This window comes from Bos taurus, chromosome 3 (assembly GCF_002263795.3).
Source record: "Bos taurus isolate L1 Dominette 01449 registration number 42190680 breed Hereford chromosome 3, ARS-UCD2.0, whole genome shotgun sequence".
In the NCBI taxonomy this organism is placed as follows: Eukaryota; Metazoa; Chordata; class Mammalia; order Artiodactyla; family Bovidae; genus Bos; species Bos taurus.
The window spans coordinates 19,502,619-19,520,691 of NC_037330.1; the positions used below are offsets into that span (position 1 = coordinate 19,502,619).

Sequence of the window (18,073 nt, forward strand, 5' to 3'; positions counted from 1 at the left end):
TTGAATTTTTTATAGAAGTTGTGTCTCTCTCCTCCACCTGGCATCACCCCCTGTTCTTTTTTTTTTTTTCTAATATTTTTTATTTTATTTTTGGCTGTGCTGGGTATTCATTGCTGCACGTGGGCGCTTTCTCTAGCTGCAGAGAGCAGGGGCCACTCTCTAGTTGCGGTGCGCGGGCTTCTCACTGCAGTGCCTTCTCGTGCTGTGGAATACAGGCTTTAGGGTGTGTGGGCTCAGCAGTTGTGGCATAGGGCTTAGTTGCAAGATTTCACATGGGATCTTCCTGGACCAGGGACCAAACTGATGTCCCCTGCGTTGCAAGGCAGATTCTTAACCACTGGACCACCAGGGCAGCTTGGAATCACCCTTGACAGTTTTTTGCTTCTCTTCACAGGCGCATTAGAGAGGGTTCCCCCTATGGCCATCTCCCCAATTGGCGGCTCCTGTCAGTCATCGTCAAGTGTGGGGATGACCTTCGGCAGGAGCTGTTGGCCTTTCAGGTGTTAAAGCAACTGCAGGTAAGAGAAGTGGGGGAGAAAGAAGGGAAACCCAGCCCATCTGTAGCCCACCTGAGGTGATCACACAGGTCCTTCTGCCAGAAACTCTGCTGGGGACCAACTTCCTGCCTAGGCCGAAGTTGGATTTCCATTAAACTAAGCTGGTGCTTCTCCCCAGAAGTAAAGCCCCAGGAACAGCTCCACAGCGCTCTCTTGTGGCCCTTTTGTGACTGGCACCTGTTCTGATCACAGATCAGAAAACTCCCAACTGATTTGCAGCAAGTGGTTTGCGGTGGGCTAAGATGTCAGTCCCTGACCCCCCAGGGTGGATGCCTACAAGCAAATTCACCTGTTTAATCAGTTCTTGATATAAATATTTTCATTTTCTGGAGAAGGTTCCTCTGAACCTAAATCTCTTGGTGTTTTTCCCAGTTGTTTGAACTTGGATTAACAGCTCCCACTTGCCCTGCCTGGGATGTGACAGTGAGGTCTCCTCTCCTCTCTCCCTCTTTTGAACGTCTCTCTATAAGATGCCTTTTCCTGCATGCCACCCTGTGTGTTAGACCCTGGATTTCCTTTCAGAACTTCCTGGCCCTCAGTGGGATAACAGGGTTTTTACTTACTCAATGGCCTAGAATCCAAGGCCACCAAGGATGGGAACTGTCTGAGGCTGGGAACAGAAGGGATGTTAGCCCCCCCTCTCATTTAGAGAGTCTGAATGCCACTGTGTGTCTCCTCACAGTCCATTTGGGAACAGGAGCGAGTACCCCTGTGGATCAAGCCATATAAGATTCTTGTGATTTCGGCCGACAGTGGCATGATTGAACCAGTGGTCAACGCTGTATCCATTCACCAGGTGAAGAAGCAGTCACAGCTCTCCCTGCTCGATTACTTCCTACAGGAGCATGGCAGTTATACCACTGAGGCATTCCTCAGCGCCCAGCGCAATTTTGTGCAGAGTTGTGCTGGCTACTGCTTGGTCTGCTACCTGCTGCAGGTCAAGGACAGGTAGGTGAATTCCTGTCCCTTATCCTTAGCTTTTCTCCAGGGTTTCCTCTGTCTCCTCATTTATTCATCACCGCCTTCCACTGCCAAGATGTAAAGATGAAACAAACAACATATTTTAGGCGGAGACAGATGTATTCCTGTTCTATTAAGGTAAGAAGGCAGACTGACAAGTACCAGGGCAAGGGGCAAAGAAGTGAAGCATTTATGGGAGGAGGAAGGGTCTGAGCATGCAGAGTCTTGAAAGACAAAGGAGAATGAGGACAGAGAAAGCTGTGGATGGAAAGGAAGGATGTTCCAGGCAGAGGAAACAACTCAAGGTCATTTAAGCATGAGCTACACTGCATGGCACAGTAGTAGCGGTGATGTCACGTTAAGTTGAGGCTGGATTAGTAGGGCCTTCATCAGGCTCGGGAGGTTTATTCTGCAGGCAGAGGAAATACCGTGAGCCAGTCTGTGTTGAGTGAGTGTGCCCTGTGGCACTGTGGGCAAGAGTGGATCAGTGGACCTTCAGCTGTCAAACAAGAGGTGATGAGGCCTGGCGTGAGGGCAGTGGCAGAGACTGAGAGCAGAAAGGCGCAGATGAATGTGAAAGACAGTGGACACACAGTTGAAACTCCCAGCTCTGCATTCTCCTCTTCCGGCATATGATTTCCGAAACTCAAGTCATCTGTTCTGCCAGAGCTGCCGTTTCTGCCAGTATCGTGTGACGTTCAGGAAGCTCATCTTTGCACACAGGTGAACAACTTACCATACAAAGGTTATTACGCCCTTGAGGCCCTTTTTAAGACTGTCTCCAGACAGTGACTCAGGGTCAGTACTTGGAATGCACCTGTGAGTTGTACCTCCTAGAGGGCATAGGGCAGCTGTCCTGGGAAAGCACTAGCTCAGTGGCCTGTGCTTCCAGGGTTCCCAGTGGGATGGCAGCACATTAAGGTTAGCCAGCGGAGCCGCTTAACAGAAATCTAGCATCTGTTAAGTGCCTGCGATGCCTGACATTTTTTTAAATTGAAGTATAGTTGATTTGCAATATCATGTTAATTTCAAGTATACAGCAGAATGATTCAGTTATGTATCTATATGTACGTGTGAGCGTGTATACACAGGAACTTGGTGGGCTACAGTCCATGGAGTTGCAGAGTCAGACACGACTTGGTGACTAAACAACTCTGTGTGTGTGTTGCTTAGTCGTGTCCAGTTCTTTGCAAGGCTACTAGAGTGGTCTCCCAGGGGATCTTCCCAACCCAAGGATTGAACCCAGGTCTCCCACACTGCAGGCAGATTCTTTACCATCTGAGTCACAGGGATATATATACACAGACACACATATATATTATCAGATTCTTTTCCATTGTAGGTTAATACAAGATATTGAATATACTTCCCTATGCTATAAAATAAATTCTTGTTTATCTTATATATAGCAGTGTGTATCTGTTAATCCCATACTCCTAATTTACCCTCCCTCTTCCCCTTTGGTAACCATTTATTTTGTGTGTTTGAGTCTGTTCCTGTTTTGTAAATAAGTTCACTTATTACTCCACCATAATATTTATCTTTTTGTCTGACTTATTTCAGTTAGTGTGATGATTTCTAGGTCCATGCATGTTGCTGCTAATGGCGTTATTTCATTCCTTTTTTATGGCTGAGTAAAGCTTGGTTGCAAGCTTTAGACTGTCCCTCAGGAGTCAGCATTTGGAACCCAGGGCTCAGAGAGCCTAGAGCCTGAGCCCCTATGTTGAGTAAGTGGGGGCAGGGAAGCAGGTGATACTCAGGCCTCTGGGCTTTTCTTTAGGAAACTAATATATTTAAAAGATGAGAGTCCACCCTTTAAAAGTGGAGGAAGAGACAGGCAGCTGGTAAACCTTTCATAATAACTCAAAAAAGAATAGATGTAGTTAAGTCCTGAATGGACGCATCCACTGGAGAGAAGCGTCGGCAGTGAAGGTCCCCCTAAGTGTTTCAGAATGAGGCCCCTGCAGCAGTGCAGCTGGAGTTCCCTCCAGCGGTTAAGGAGAGAAGAGTAACTGCCCTTCGCTCACTGGCTTGGGACCTTGGACAAGTCAGTCATTTCTTCTCTCAGGGCTTGTCTCCTCACCTGTAAAATGAGAGGCTGGACTAGGACATCTGGGGCTTTCTGGCTCCAAGGTTGAGTGTTGCTAAATTTGTTATGCTTCCCCAGCGGGTAAGGACTCAGGTGGGACTGGGTTCTCCCTGTCCCTCTTCTTTTGGCCAAACCGACCCCAGAGCCTCAGACCGTGAGCTCTTAGCCTAACAAAGCCTCTCTTGACTCTGAGGAGGTCCCTTATGGGCCAGGCCTCACATGCTTAGCATGTTAATTGTTCCCCTCCGACTGGCCATTCATATGGGAATCACAAAGACCTGGGATTTATCTCTCTCTTCTTCATGCTGCTAGCCTGTAGGAATTGCCTCCTGGGAAATTTTTTTTCACAGAAGTGGTTTTACCAGACAGTTAAAGCTGACTCTTTGAAGCCCCCACACTATTTTACATTTAAACTCCACTCAGCCTGGGATTGGAGAAGGCAATGGCACCCCACTCCAGTACTGTTGCCCGGAAAATCCCATGGATGGAGGAGCCTGGTGGGCTGCAGTCTATGGGGTCGCTAAGAGTCAGACATGACTGAGTGACTTCACTTTCACTTTCCACTTTGATGCACTGGAGAAGGAAATGGCAACCCACTCCAGTGTTCTTGCCTGGAGAATCCCATGAACAGAGAAGCCTGGTAGGCTGCAGTCCATGGGGTCGCACAGAGTCGGACACGACTGAAGCGACTTGGCGGCAGCAGCAGCCTGGGATTGCTGTTCCCTTCCAGTGGGGTTTCTGATTTGCAGTGGGCCAACAGGAATTACAAACAAAACACAGGTAATTAGGTTGTAACTGGCCGCCTCCCACTAAGCCAAGTGCTTGGCCTCAAGGACAGCTGGCCAGAGTGTGGAGGCTGTGTTTTCTAGGTTCCCAGTTCTCTGCTAGATTGGGATTGGGTGCTTAGAAGTGCGATTATTGGGAAATGGGGATAATCATAATACTATTTTATGTTTAATGATAGCAAATCAGACCCCATTGCCTTTGTTAGCAGTCTACTTTTCTAACTCTTTCTTCCTCCTGCCAGCTTTGGGTTCTAGGGGTTGGACTGAGTTCTAGGCAGCAGGAAAAGTGGCAGGGCCCTTGCCTGGTGTCATGTGGCCAGTGTGTTGCCGCTTAAGCTCCCACCTCAGTCAGACTTACTACTGTCTCTTCCATCTGCCCCCTCCTCAGACACAATGGGAACATCCTGTTGGACGCAGAAGGCCACATCATCCACATCGACTTTGGCTTCATCCTATCCAGCTCACCCCGAAACCTGGGCTTTGAGACATCAGCCTTCAAACTGACCACAGAGTTTGTGGACGTGAGTCAGGAAGGAGAGGTGCCTCACGGTGGTGTCATGGGAGGGGGAGCTGGTAGTCTCCCCGCAAGTGGGAACAAACAGATCAGAAGTGGGAGTAAGTCAGGGTGAGCTTGGATGTCCTGGGAGGCTTCCTGCCTGATAAGAGGTGGACAAGTAACAGAGTTCGGCACGTTTACCTAAGGGAGGAAGTTGTGAGCTCCCTTGCGCACACAACTCTCTCCTCGCAGGTGATGGGCGGCCTGGATGGCGACATGTTCAACTATTACAAGATGTTGATGCTGCAGGGGCTGATCGCTGCTCGGAAACACATGGATAAGGTGGTGCAGATCGTAGAGATCATGCAACAAGGTGGGCTGGGGAGAAGCCTATGTTCGGGGACAGGGTGGGACCCATAGTGCCTTGGGATTCCATGTTGGGGCCCTGGGGCATGGAGCCTCCAGAAAGTTGATTCCACCTCAAGACTGGGGGTGGGGATCCCAGCTCTGATCCAGGGCCCTGCTCCTCCTTCCACATATTCCTCTCGATTCCTGACAGCGAGTCCTCGGGGTGGGAGGGCCGAGGCAACAGAAACTACCTCCTGTGTGCACTAAGGGGAAAAAAAAGGAGTCCCATCTCCAGCCTCCTGGTCTCTTCCTGTCTCCCCATCCTTTGTCCAGCTCTGAGTTTGTCTCCTTCCATTGCTTGGCTCTTCACCAACTCAGGTGTTTTCAGTCACCACCTTGCTCCCCACTGGCCTCTGACCTCTGATGGCCCTATCCTCAGACCCCTTCCCTGGGCCATGCTCACCCCTTCTGCTCAGAGCCGAGCTGTGTTCTTCTCTCCTCTTTATCTGCTCTTGCTGCTGTTTCCTCACGGCCTTGCCATCTATAGTCTATTGTCCAGGACCCCTCCTCTCCCATCTCCTCTGGGCCCTCATCCCCATTTCCTCCTCAGGGCTTTGGTGTCCACCCATTCTGAGCTGCCAGTCTCCTCCTCCCCATCCCTGCTCCCACCCCACAGGTTGTCGCCGTTGCTCAGGAGCATCCCCGTCTGGCCCCGTGATGACGGTGGCCCAGGTCATCTGTGAGTGTCAGACGTAGCATAGGCAGAGGCCTGCAACCAGATAAGTGCCCAGCTCAGGGCCCGCTCCCCAGACTCTTCCCGGCCTTCCCTCTGGGTCCTAAGACTGCTCCCTCCGCCCTTCCTGGAGGAGATGCGGTGCTGACCCCCTGCCCTCCTCTGCCCTTGTGCCCTTACCCAGAGGCACTTAGGAGTGTGGGATGAAAAGGGGCTCAAGACAGGGCCTCCCACCAGTCCTCCCTTCTCTGCCCAAGCAGACCTGCATCCATGCTGTCAGGGATCTGAGTGGGAGGGCAGGGGCAGCAGGCAGCCTGGCTCTCTACCGTTACGCTGCCCCTCCTTTCCATGTGTGACCCTGTTCCTCGCTGCTGCCCCCAGGTTCTCAGCTTCCTTGCTTCCATGGCTCCAGCACCATCCGCAACCTCAAGGAGAGGTTCCACATGAGCATGACCGAGGAGCAGCTGCAGCTGCTGGTGGAGCAGATGGTGGATGGCAGCATGCGGTCTATAACCACCAAACTCTATGACGGCTTCCAGTACCTCACCAACGGCATCATGTGACGCCCTCCTCCTCATGCCCCAGCACGATGTGGGGGTTCAGGGGACCCTCCCTGGGAAGGCCCTTGGAGAAACCCTAAGCCAGGAAGCCCCACCCCCCCAGCCATCCACCAAGGGGAATGGAAGGCAAGAAATACAAAGGATCATGTGGTAACCGTAGAGCTTGCCGGGGCGGGTGGGGAGAGCCAGCTGTGGGGTCCAGACTGACTGGGGCTTCCTTGCCGCCACCCCAGCTGTGTCAGTATTACCACCTGATGGGCTCCAGGACTCACTGCCCTCCAGAGAACAGAAGTGATAAGTGTGGGGGGCGCTGGGGCCTCACTTCTCCTCACCAGGGTCCGAGAGTTTCTTTCCACAGGCCATCCGCTTCATGTATTCTAGGTCCCAGGAAGAAAAGAGTAGGTTCTTGGTACTGAGGACTTGATCCTGTGGTTGGCCTTTGGCCATGCTGCTGCCTGTCCCCTCCCAGGGACTGAGCCCGAGCCCGAGTTCCCCTGGGTAGGTGGGCTTTGGCATAGGGTTCTGCACTTGCTGAGGTCCCCCATCCCAGAAGTGAGGAAGGGAATGATCACGGCCCCTCCAATCTGAGGGTACTGGCCTAGCCTCGGGGAATTCCTTGCCCTGATCCCTTCCCCACACCCAGGGAGATAGCTCTCAATTTTTTATTTTTAATTTTTGTTTGAAATAAAGTCCTTAGTTAGCCATCTGTGTCATTTCTGAGATGTATTTTTTTCAGGGGTGGGGAGTGGACATGCCTGTGTTCAGGTTACAAAAGGAACCACACAGAACAAGGGGGAGGAAGACTGCGTTTTCCCTGCCTGTCTTGGTCGATAACCACCTCGTCCCCCAAGAAGGGCCTTCCCAGCTTTGTCACTCACCTCCCTCCCAGACCCGTCCACATCACCACATAAAAAGAGGAGCTTGAATGGGGATTAAACCACGAGCAGTTTTAATGGTCTGGTTTTCTCCCTCCCATTTCCCCCACTGTTAGTATTATTACTACAAGAATAAAGGATTCCTGAGAGCCTGTCCCCTCCTCTCCCTGGGACCCCCTTGACAGGACTCAACCCCACCAACCCCCCCTCCCCCCCTGGGTTTCTGGGGAAAAAAAAAAGTGAAAGGCACTGCAGGGGTGGGGGCTGGAGTGCCAGTGAGTCTGAAGGGCATGCTGGGACTGCTATCCGTGCCAGAGGTGAGGAGCGTGTCCCTGACCACCCCAGTATCAGGCCTTCCCATCCTCCCACCCCCACCCCCCGTCCCACATGGGGGGGCTGCAGCAAGAAAATAATTAGTGTTGGGCTCAGAAGGAAGGAATGGAGGACCCACTCTACTAGGACCCAAGTGGGGACCACAAATAACTACCATCTTCAAAAGCTGGTTGTCCTTGGGGGTTAGCGGAAGAGGAGCTGAACAAAACGTGAATTATAATGGAACTCCCCAGCCCAGGGACCAGGCAGCAGCAGTGACCCAGGGCTCCCAAGGCAGCGGGCGGGGGCTCAGTCCAGGCCTGGGCCCTAGTTGTCCCCACTGCCCCCTTGCCGAGCCCTGATGAACGCCATGCCGTGTGTGCGGAAATGGGTCTTGAGGTTGAGAGGGCTGTCGCAGCTCTTGCCACAGACCTTACAGGTCAGCGGGCCTCCTGAGGCAGGCAAGGGTGACTCTCCACCATCTGGGTCAGACCTGGAAGGAGGGGGAGCCTCTTCCTCCCCATCCCCCAGGCCTAGGGCACTGGCACTCCCCACACCCCGTTTCTTCTTGTGGCTGATGAAACGGTGACGGCTCAGGGAGCCAGGCGAGGCAAAGCACAAGCCACAGTCGAGGCACTGCTGGGCACCACCGTCCACCCTCAAGCCCACCATGAGGCTCTGTTCTGCTGAGCCGCCGCCCCGGTAGCGCAGGGGGCCATGGCCGCCCGACCCGGGTGCACCCCTGGGGGACTTGGCTGGAGGTGTCGTGCTGTCAGGCTCCTCACTGCAAGAGTCTGAGGACTGGCGGCGCTTCCGTCCCGGCCCCTGGAGAAGGGAGTAAAGGAACTGGGTATCCGGGGCCTCCCACGGCCCCAGCACCCCCACCCAGCGCCCCGAGGCCGCGTCCACGTCCGCGCGGCAGCTTGGGCCTCCGCCTACCTGGGCTCTGGCACCAGGGCCCCGAGCCAGGGCGCTCCCCCGGCCAGGGGACTGGGCCCCAAGCGGCAAGCCGTGCCGGACCTGGACGTGTTTCTCCAGGATCAGGCGGCTGCTGAAGGTGCGCTTTCCCTCTGTGCAATACCTAAAGGGGAGAGCGGGCGGGTGGGCGCCGGGGCACAGCCCAAAGACCAAGGCTCGCGGCTTGAGCAGAGGGAGGCCTCAACCGTCAGTCCACTCAGACCTAAGAGGCAGGCGGGAAGGTTGTTTTGGGGAACCAGGGTTGGGGGCACCCTGCTAGACAGAGAAGAGGACAGGGGCACAGGGGTGAAGGTTACCTGCAAGGGTAAACTCGCTTGATACCCTCGTGGTTGACCCTGACATGGCGCCTCAGGCTGGGGGCCGAGCAGAAGGAGCGCTCACACAGGCGGCAGGGAAACTTTTTCACTGACTAGGAGAGCAGGGGGTGGGGGGGTCTTAGAGCCAGGCTCCCATCTGGGACCCCATCCCCACTGCCACACAGGTCAATCCCAGGCCAGCCCCTCTGGCTCCCAGGGGGCGCCCCCCTCACCTTGCCATGCTCCTTCTTCATGTGACCCACATATTCGTCACGCTCAGGAAACCAGGAGTGACACAGGCCACAGGTCCAGCCGCCAGGGCCCCCGCCCCCGCCCTTCATGCCTTTGCTCCCCAGTTCTCGCCGGGGCCGTTTGGTTGGGCGAGGGGGCTCAGGGGAGCTGGGCGGCTCCTCCTCTTCTGAGGTTGAAGAAGATTCCTCAGTAGGGGCAGCGGTTCCTGCCCGAGACACAGCCAGCTCCTCGGGCTCTGTCTTGGGGGTCAGAAGGGCACCCCCAGCTCCTTTCCCAGCGGTCTCCTCCCCCGGGCGCCCAGACTGATGGGTGTTCTGTGAGAGGGAGACAAGGCGTGTGGCTGTTTGGGGGGAGGGCCTGGCTTTGCCCAAGTCCTGGCCTCTCCCCCGCTCCCATTTCCAGAGGGGTGTGTGATCTTAACCCCCGATTGATACAGCTGAGCACCCCGCCTCTGTCTCTTGACTCCTCTACCTTGAGATGTTCCAGCATGGTCCTTTTTTGGGCAAAAAGCAGAGGACAAGATGGGCACTTAAAGACACTGACACGCTGGGGCAGCAAGTGCTGGTCGAAGTGTGAGGAGAGGAGGGGTTTATGAGTGAAGACCGTGTCACACATGGCGCACTTGTAGATCATCCTGTGTGGAAGGAGAGGACAATGCCCACATCCTGCCCCATGAAGGCCCGATCCCACCCCACCTCCCACCCCACCCCTATGCTCCCGCCCCAGGTCTCACTTGGCCTGCTGCGTGTGGAAGCTGGGATGCTGGGTGTAGAGGTGGGCGTGGGCACTGGGTGCAGACTTGAAGGCCATGGGGCAGATGGGGCACTTGTGGAAAACCTCGCAGTGTGACGTCTGGATGTGGGACTTGATGGAGTTCACACCCCCAAACACCACTGCACAGCTGGGGCACCTTGGGGAGAAAGTCGGAGGCACGGTGGTGAGTGGGGAGCATCCCTGCAGCCACCCCCAACCCGACACTCATTCTCGGGGACCGGGTGACCTGAGAAGTTAATCGGCAGTGGAACACGAGCAAGTGGAGGAAGGAAGGAGTCACAGGACCCAGTCCCAGAGGGGAGGCCTGTGGAGGTAGAGCTGGCGCTCCACAGGTGGCCCTGCTCGCCCGCTCCGTGGGGAGCGATGGACAGGCAGGGAGCTCAGGCTGCACTCGCCAACACAGCATGGCTGAGTGATTCAGCAGGAGAGACGGGCTCGCCTTCTAAAAGGCTGGTCCCAGGAGCCACGAGACCATCAAGTACAGGAGGAAAAGTGTCGACATATGGGGAGGAGGTGTGGGAGGCACCTGTATCCTACGCGGCGAGAGAAATGTAGGCAGGCCTCCCGGAGATGGGTCTGAAAATTGGCTTGCAGAAAGTTGCCCCCACACTCAGGACAGACGTGGGGAGGTCGGTTCTTATGCATGCGCTGGTGGGCGCTGAAGCTGCAGCGGTTGGGGAGCATCATGGGGCAGGTTGGGCACACCTGTCGAGGGGGTCAAAACAAGGTGAGTCTGACCCCATTCCTTCTAACCAAGCCCCCACGCCTTCCTAGACCCTGTCCCCATGGCACCTGGCTGTCCCCTTCCCAGGGAGGGGCTGTGAAAGGCAACTCACATTGCTGGTGGCCCCAGGGGCGGGGGGCCCGAGCTGCTGGAAGTGGGCAGCCATGCCGGCCTTGTCGCGGCACTGCTCCTTGCACTCCAGGCAGCGGAAGCACGTGTAAGTAGAGGTGGCAGGGGTGGCGGGTGGCTCCGTTGAGAGCGGCAGCACGGGGGCCTCTGCGGCAACTGCAGTAATGGCGGACGTGGTGACGGCCCCTTCACCCTTGCCCAAGGCAGGCAAGGCTGGAGGTCCAAGGGCAGGTGGGACAGCCAGCAGGGGCGTGATGTCCGGCTGCCCCACCATCTGGTCCAGGGCCACCGGCCTCATGACCAGGTGTGAGCACTGCATGACGAGCCCCTTGTCCTTGTGCTCGCGGGCATGCAGAAGCAGGCTGCACTTGTTGAAGAAGACCAGGCGGCGGGCGCAGTGATTGCAGGTGACCTCAATGCGCATGCTCCGGCGGTCATAGTGTCTCGCCAGGCTCTTCTCCAATGAGAAGGCATCCCCACACTCGAGGCAGCGGTAGCCCGTGGGTGGCAGGGCCAGCCCGGCCTCAGCCGGCGGACTCAGGTTTGGCCGGTAGGCAGGCAGCAGGTTCTTGCTGTTGAGGATCTTGTTGAAGGCCTCCACCAGGCTGGACTGGGTCCGTGAGATCACCGTGCCACCTGCTGCCCCCGGCCCAGTGGCCGGCTTAGAAGGCTGCACCATTACCACCGAGGCGCCATTCACCTTCTGCCCCCCTGTCCCCAGCCCTGTCCTCCCCTCAGCCTTGGGCAGGGCTTGGGGCACCAGACCCAGCACATTCTTAGGCATCGTCTTAGGGCTGGTGGCAGTGCCCCCAGGCAGAACCACCGCTTTGCGGGCCACGCTGGCCGCCATCAACATGGCAGTACTTGCATTCTGAATGGTGGCCACAGGCAGCACGGTACCCTTGAGCCTCGTGCCATCACCCAGTTGGACACTCACCACCTTTGGACCCTCGGGGGTTGGGGTTGCCGGGGACAACTTCAGGAGGTTAGCCTCCGCCAGGAAGCCCCCCTCAGCCAAGGGGGCAGGGGGATCAGGGTCTGAGGGGACCCGGGTTACAGTCCTTGTGATATTTCCGCAGGATGTTTTAATGGTCTTGATCCGCACCTTGAGAGGCCGAGAGGAGCTGGAGGCAGGGGAGTCATTGCTGTCCTCGTCCGCAGCCTCAGCTCCACTGGAGGGACTCTGGGGACTTCCCGGGGAAGACTTGTCTACCGGTCCCTCATCCTCCTCTTCCTTCAGAGGCTGACAGCTGGGCCCTTTAGGGGAGGCAAGAGGGCTCTGGTGCCCCGGAGACTTCTTGAAGAAGGACACGCCTGCCACCTGGGAAGGGGAGGCACTGGCAGGAACTCCTGTGGCCTCAGGGCTAGTGCCTGAGCCTGGCTGGGCGAGGCTCTGGGGATGAAGAGGGCTGCAGCTTTCCTGCTTCAAGGTCCCCAGCAGTGGGGGAGAAGAGGGGGGCAGCAGGGCTGGGCCATTCTCCCGGGTCAGCTCAAAGGGAGAGGGGAAAGCAGGTGGGGTCAGGGCCCCTTCCCGAGGTGGGGAGGGCGCAGAGGGAGGAAGGGGATCAGGGTGCTCCCCTGGCTCAGGCCCAAAATGAGCAAACAGATCCAGCGGAGCTTTGCCTTCCAGGGATTTTTCTTTCCAGGTACCCCCACTGGGAGGAGCTGGAGAGCGTGGGGTTCCTGGAAGGGATGGCTCAGGGCCCCCAAAACCATTCTGCATCAGACGAGGTCCCAGAGGGCCTTCCTTCGTCACTCCCCCTGCCCGGGCCCCTTCCCCTCCTGAACTCCCAGCCAGGGACTCTGACTGCTCAGGACACACAGTGTTCTTGACGATGACGCTGACTGCTGAGACGTCCGGCGGTGGCAGGCTATGGTCAGAGGCTTGGGTGGGCCCCCCAGGGCCGTCCCCGGCAGGAGCTGCTGTTGCTTCTCCAGATTCACCTCCTACACTGGGTTCAGGCTTTCCGGAGCCTCCTGGCCCCTCATTTTCTTCTGGCCCAGAGTGGATGGCTTCATTTGCATCAATGTCAGGGATGTCAAAGGCAGCAAGGAGGTCATCAAAATCAGGGGTCTTCATGTCCCCCATGGCAATCGGTCCCAGACCTGAGGAGAACAGGGAAAAAAGTGAGAAACTGAGATGTCTGAAAGCAGGAACTCTGGACCTCCTCCCTCAGGATCCCCACATACATTCCCTCTCAGAAGTCCGTGCACACTGACTTGGGCACACCTCCATCACAGTGCAAATCCTAGAGAGCTGGTGGAGGCACCTGTTTTTCCAAACCCTAAAACTGGAAAGGAAGGTAGCATGCACATTCCAGAGAAAGATCCATAGAAAATCCAGAGAAAGCAAAGGAAAAGAGACTTCTCAGAAACACAGCTGAGAGACAACAGTAGAGACGGAGGAAGCTCTGTGAGCGTCCTGGTTGAAACCACCACAACCCCTCCTGTGCCCAGCACAGAATCAATCAACTAATCAATACTACTATTAAGGAGGCGAATGTACAAGATGTTCTAGGTTTAAAAGCTCATTCACAGCAGCATGGGATCCATTCATACTCTTCGTGCATCTTCTGGGGGTCCACAAAGATCTGAAAGGCCATATGCACAAAAGGGCAGCAACTTAAGCCAAGATGCAAGGACTGATTCCAGTTCCAGCCTTATCAACAGCCTGCTGTATAAACAAGTTACTCAACTGCCTTACTCTTGCTGTCTGAAACAGCGGGCAAGTTATCATAGGGTTGTTCTGAGCATGATATGAATCCTAAACCTGAGAGTGAGAACCCACAGAATAACTGATTATTACAGCTAGGACAAGGACATGCCAGGCTGAGAAGGCGCTGGGAGAGAATAAGCACTGGAAATCTAGGGCTGGGGTCAGAGACGAGAGTCAGGGGTCAGGGAAGGTCAAGTCTGGGCCACTTGGGGTCATTACTGGCACTTGGGAGATCTAGCTGGGTTAACAGGGAGAAGTGGGTTCAGGGAAGTTGCCCAAGAGACCAAAATGGAAAGAGTAAGACAAAGGAACAGAAAGAGACAAAGAGAAGAAGCAGCGGAAAACTGTGACGGCAGCCCGGTCACAAGGGCCCCAGCCTAGGCCTCTGCTGCCACAAACACCTGCTGCTCCCTCACCTACCTCCCAGGAGTGCCTGGCCTTCCCCTGGCCAGCCCCGCCCCCGCCTCCCCAGCTTGCTCTCTCGGGACTCAAACGCCAGGCTATGAGCTTATCCAGCACAGCTGCCACAATGGGGAAAAGTCAGGCTCCTCACGCCTCTCATTTTTCCTCTGAGCTCCTCACCTCAGGTTATCCCCAACTCACACCCCTCACCCTTTTCATTTTCCCTGGGCAGCAGTGGCCCAGGAAGGCTCACCCAACCCCCACCTGTCCCAGTACAAGGGAAAAAAAAAAAAAATCCCAAGAGACTACAGCAGTACTAAACCAACAAGGTTGGCTGAGAGTCTGTGGGGGACCCAGGCTTGTTCCCTACCTCTCTCCCCACAGTGTTTCTGTATCTAGGAAGAAGCAACTGAAGAAGTCTCTTTCCTTCCACATTCCCTGCCCAGGATGCAAGCCGTTTCCCAGGCCAATTCTCTCACCGCCTTCCAGCCTTTAGACTGTAACTGGAGAGAGTCCCAGCAGGTGGCAGCTGGCATTGCTGGGACCAAGGTGGGGGTGGAGGAAGAGGGTACCAACTAGAGGAAGAAAGGGGAGTCCTCCCTTCATCCCCCTCTACTTAATTCTGCAGGCTCTGGGTTTAAACAAAGCCCTCCACCCTTGCGTCTGCCCTGCTGGATGGCTGCAGCCCTCCCCTGCCCCGGCGCCCTTCCCACCCTGAGAGGCCAGAGCCACCTTCCGCTTCGGCGCTCAGAAAAGTGGGCTGGTGGAGCACAGATCAATGGGGGCTATGAGAATACACCTACGAACTTGCCTCCTCCAAGCAACTCCCTCTTTGACGTCCAAGTGACTTAGAGGTCATCGGACAGTCAGGAACAGGCAGTAGATCAAGCAGCGGAGCTCAAGGCCGTAGAGGCTTCCCCCGCCCCACAGTCCAGGCCCTTCTGCGGCTGCTGCGCCCTGTCTCTTGGGCTCCAGCCCCCCTCCTTCCCTCCGTTCTTCCCCAAAAGCCAAAGGAAGGGGTTGAACAGGAAGAGGGTGAACTGGCTTGGGTCGGGAGGGGGCCCCGCGTCCCCTTCCCTGGCCCGGGGCCTGCTGCGCAGAGGAGGGCGAGGGGCCGGCGGCCGGGGGCGATTAGGCTGCCGCCAAGCAGGGCAACGGGCTGAATTAAGTCTCTGCCATCTGCCGAGGACCTGCGTGGGGAGCATGTCCAGGGTTGCGGGGAGGGGGCGGAGTGTACATGGGAGAAGTCAGAGGGGAGACTGAGGCGCGCCGCCCTTCTCTAGTTCTCACCCGCGTGCGAAGGGAAGGACGGGCCTCCGCCAGGCCAGGCCCTGAGGGAGCTGCCGCGCCGCACCTCCCGGCCCAGGAACGGGAGTAGGGGAGGCGTGGAAAGAGAGTTGGGAGGGGACAGTCTCTGCCTGACTCGCAGCTCTCCAGCCGGGGTCCGTCCCAACTCCGACCTCCTTCCCTCCCTCCCTGCGCAGCGCAGCCTCCCCCCGCGGACTCCCGAGGCTCTCTCGAGACCGGAGAGGAATCGGAAGGCGCGTCGCGGCCCGGAGCTCGAGCCTGAGTCCCGTCCGGGCCCGGACGCTGACCCGCGCCCAGGCGGGGTGCAGGCTCCGCTCCGGCCTGGCCCAGTTCCCCCGCCCCCACCCCCGGACACGGACACCATTTTAGGTCGCGACATCCCGCAGCTTCCAGTCCCCGGGCCGCGCTTCGGACGCCTCTTGGGCCAGGGGCGCCAGGAGTTGGGGACCCCGACCCTCCCTCCACGTTTACCCTGCTAGGGGCTGTGCTTTCAACAGGCTGGGAGTTTCGCCCACCAGCCCCAAGGAACGGGGGCGGCGTCGGGGCCAGAGTAGAAGCCATCCCGGGGGGCGGCGCGGAGGGGGGGTGGTGGTAGTTGAGCAAGTGGGGGAGGGGCGGGGGTATTTACCCGCCCCCCCAGGGGGCGGGGCCAAAGGCGGGTATTTACCCCAGACACGCTTTCTTGTTCCGCTCCCAGTGTGGGCCGAGACCCGGCGGTCTCCCCACGGCTCCGGCCGCTACCGCCGCCGCCGCCGCCGCCCTCTCCAAGACCGCCGCTACTTCCTGCTTCTCTCCGGTTCAGCCTCCCCCTCCCTCAGCTCCCTTCGCGTTCCCGGTCTGGGCTGCCCGCTTTCGCACTCGCCATTGGTTAATGCCCCCGTCGTTCAGTACTTCGCCCCGCCCAGCTCCACACTGGATTGGCCTTAAGTGCTGCCACTCTGAACCAGCTCCGTACAGCCTTCCCGGCATCATTGGGCAAGAAGCTTGGTCCTTCTGAAGATGCTTCTCCTCATTGGTTGCGCCGGGGCCCACCTGCCCTCATCCGTGCGTCTCAAAAATGATTGCCCTCCGCGACTGTCGCTTAGAAAGAAACCAATCTGATTCCCTGCTTTCCTACTGGAGGCGGTGACTAACCCAGGTGCGTCTCCGCCCCTTCACTCCCTATTGGCCACGATCCAAGAAGCCTACAGATCACTTATGCAAATTTCAGAACCACTTTTTATTTGTTGGGCACTTTGAGGAGAACCTCGTTTGCCCTGAGTGGAACCCGGATGTGTGGGTTCATTTGCACTGTTTTCTCAAGCAACACCCCCATGTCAGTTTTTCCGTGCAGAAGTCACAAAGTGGGACGTCACCGAAAGCATCACGTCATCTGGTTGCCCATTTCCTCGCGGTTTTCCCACTATCTAAACCGTCATATAATCTACTTGGATGGGATCCTCGCAAGGGCTAGCTCTTGGGCGACGACGTCAACCACTGCTCCTCCCTCTGCAGGAGGGCTCGTAGCGGGGGCGGGATTTGTAGTGTGGAAGGAACCGGCACCTGAAACCTGGGACGGGCTTGCAGACCGGAAGTAAGGGAGAGGTGACGTTAGGGTGCTGGCGTGGCCAGGTCCATTTCAAAAGGGATCTTAAAGCGGCAATGTGGTAGGCTTCCTAAGCACGGAGAAACGGGATGGAGAAACCCTCCCCACCTCCGTTACCCATTTAAAGAGCTCTCGTCTTCCCCGCCCCTAGCAGGGGTAGGGGGTGGAGTCGTGGCCGGTTTTCCCGCGCTTTGTGGCCCTGCCCCCTGAAGGCGGAGGAAGAGGAGGGATACTCCGAAAGTGTTACTCTCTAATCGGCCTGGCGGGTTACAGTCCTTGGGGGGGCGGGGCGGGGCGGGGCGGGAGGTGGGGGGCGGTTCCCAAAGAGTCAGACACGACTTTGCGACTAAACAACAGCAAGTCAGCAAGCGCTCGCTGAACTCGTTTGCAAGTCCAGTATACCACCTCATATATACCCCAGCCGGCCCGCAAGCCTACCTATTCCGCCTTGCACACAGCCGCTGGAAACCTTATTAAGATGTTTCTATTGTGCTTTCCAAGACTCCGGGACCCAGGACACTATGGCGCTCCCTGAGAGAGTGGGTAATAGCGATTGTATTGAAGTGTGAATCAGAACCTCCGGATGGGAGTATCGGGCCACCATTTGTCAAATGGTTCATCGGGCAAATTGCTCAACCTCCTCAACCAAATTTTCTCATGGATAAAATTGGAATTATAATGCCCACCTGACATGATTTCTGTGATGATTTTAACGGTTTAAAATGTCAAAGTGAAAAAAAAAGTGAAAAAAAAAAATAATTAAATAAATAAAATAAAATGTCACAGTGCTTTGTAAAGCCATGGCAAATGGGATTAGGAACCCCTTCTCCAGCTCTGAATTTCGCAAGGTTGCGTGCAGTTGTCCCAACTCACAGCTCCTCGTCCACCTCTGAACAAATTAGAATCGCATACTGGATGTTTGTGAATGTATGGGAATGCCCACGGGCATTCCATTCTCCTCTCCTCTGAGTCTTCTGTGCTGCTATGCTTAGTCGCTCAGTCCTGTCCGACCCTTGGCAAACCCCATGGACTGTAGCCTGCCAGCTCCTCTGTCCAAGGGATTCACCAGGCAAAAATACTGGAGTGGGTTGCCATGCCCTCCTCCAGCGGATCTTCCCAATCCAGGGACTGAACCCACGTCTCCTGCATTGCAGGCAGATTCTTTACCACTTGAGCCACCAGGAAAGCCCATGG

At 56.4% G+C, this 18,073-nt stretch overlaps 2 protein-coding genes across 10 annotated transcripts in view; one reads left to right on the plus strand and one right to left on the minus strand.

The window, feature by feature from the left end:
* Positions 1 to 7,234, plus strand: part of PI4KB (phosphatidylinositol 4-kinase beta) — a 28,550-nt gene extending 21,316 nt beyond the window's left edge. For 3 of the 6 annotated variants that reach the window (XM_059881859.1, XM_059881866.1, XM_059881863.1), the window contains 6 exons: positions 395 to 518; positions 1,240 to 1,505; positions 4,780 to 4,912; positions 5,140 to 5,260; positions 5,912 to 5,974; positions 6,350 to 7,234. In XM_059881859.1, coding sequence (XP_059737842.1) covers positions 395 to 518; positions 1,240 to 1,505; positions 4,780 to 4,912; positions 5,140 to 5,260; positions 5,912 to 5,974; positions 6,350 to 6,531 — 889 coding nt within the window. In that variant the 3' untranslated portion in view covers positions 6,532 to 7,234. 6 annotated transcript variants of the gene reach the window in all.
* A 220-nt stretch (positions 7,235 to 7,454) lies between these two features.
* Positions 7,455 to 16,071, minus strand: ZNF687 (zinc finger protein 687). 4 transcript variants are annotated; one of them, XM_005203954.5, is made up of 9 exons: positions 15,766 to 15,907; positions 10,852 to 12,974; positions 10,542 to 10,720; positions 9,975 to 10,151; positions 9,713 to 9,875; positions 9,223 to 9,555; positions 8,990 to 9,102; positions 8,655 to 8,796; positions 7,455 to 8,540 (listed from the first exon to the last, which is right to left on the minus strand). In XM_005203954.5, the coding sequence occupies exons 2-9, from the start codon at positions 12,955 to 12,957 to the stop codon at positions 8,043 to 8,045; spliced, it is 3,711 nt and encodes a 1,236-aa protein (XP_005204011.1). In that variant the 5' UTR covers positions 12,958 to 12,974; positions 15,766 to 15,907; the 3' UTR covers positions 7,455 to 8,042. The 4 variants fall into 4 exon arrangements, with proteins under 4 accessions (XP_005204011.1, XP_059740915.1, NP_001192386.1 ...); XM_059884932.1 differs by lacking the exon at positions 15,766 to 15,907 and adding an exon at positions 15,277 to 15,759; NM_001205457.1 differs by lacking the exon at positions 15,766 to 15,907 and adding an exon at positions 15,962 to 16,071 and having other exon boundaries at positions 8,043 to 8,540.
* Positions 16,072 to 18,073: the final 2,002 nt, after the last annotated feature.

Coding starts and splice junctions, on each gene's coding strand:
- ZNF687 (XM_059884932.1), bottom strand. CDS start 15,673: ATGTCGCGACCTAAAATGGTGTCCGTGTCCGGGGGTGGGGGCGGGGGA. Junction 9,876..9,974: donor TTCCACACGCAGCAGGCCAA/GTGAGACCTGGG, acceptor CCTTCCACACAG/GATGATCTACAAGTGCGCCA. Junction 9,103..9,222: donor TGAAGAAGGAGCATGGCAAG/GTGAGGGGGGCG, acceptor CTGCTCTCCTAG/TCAGTGAAAAAGTTTCCCTG.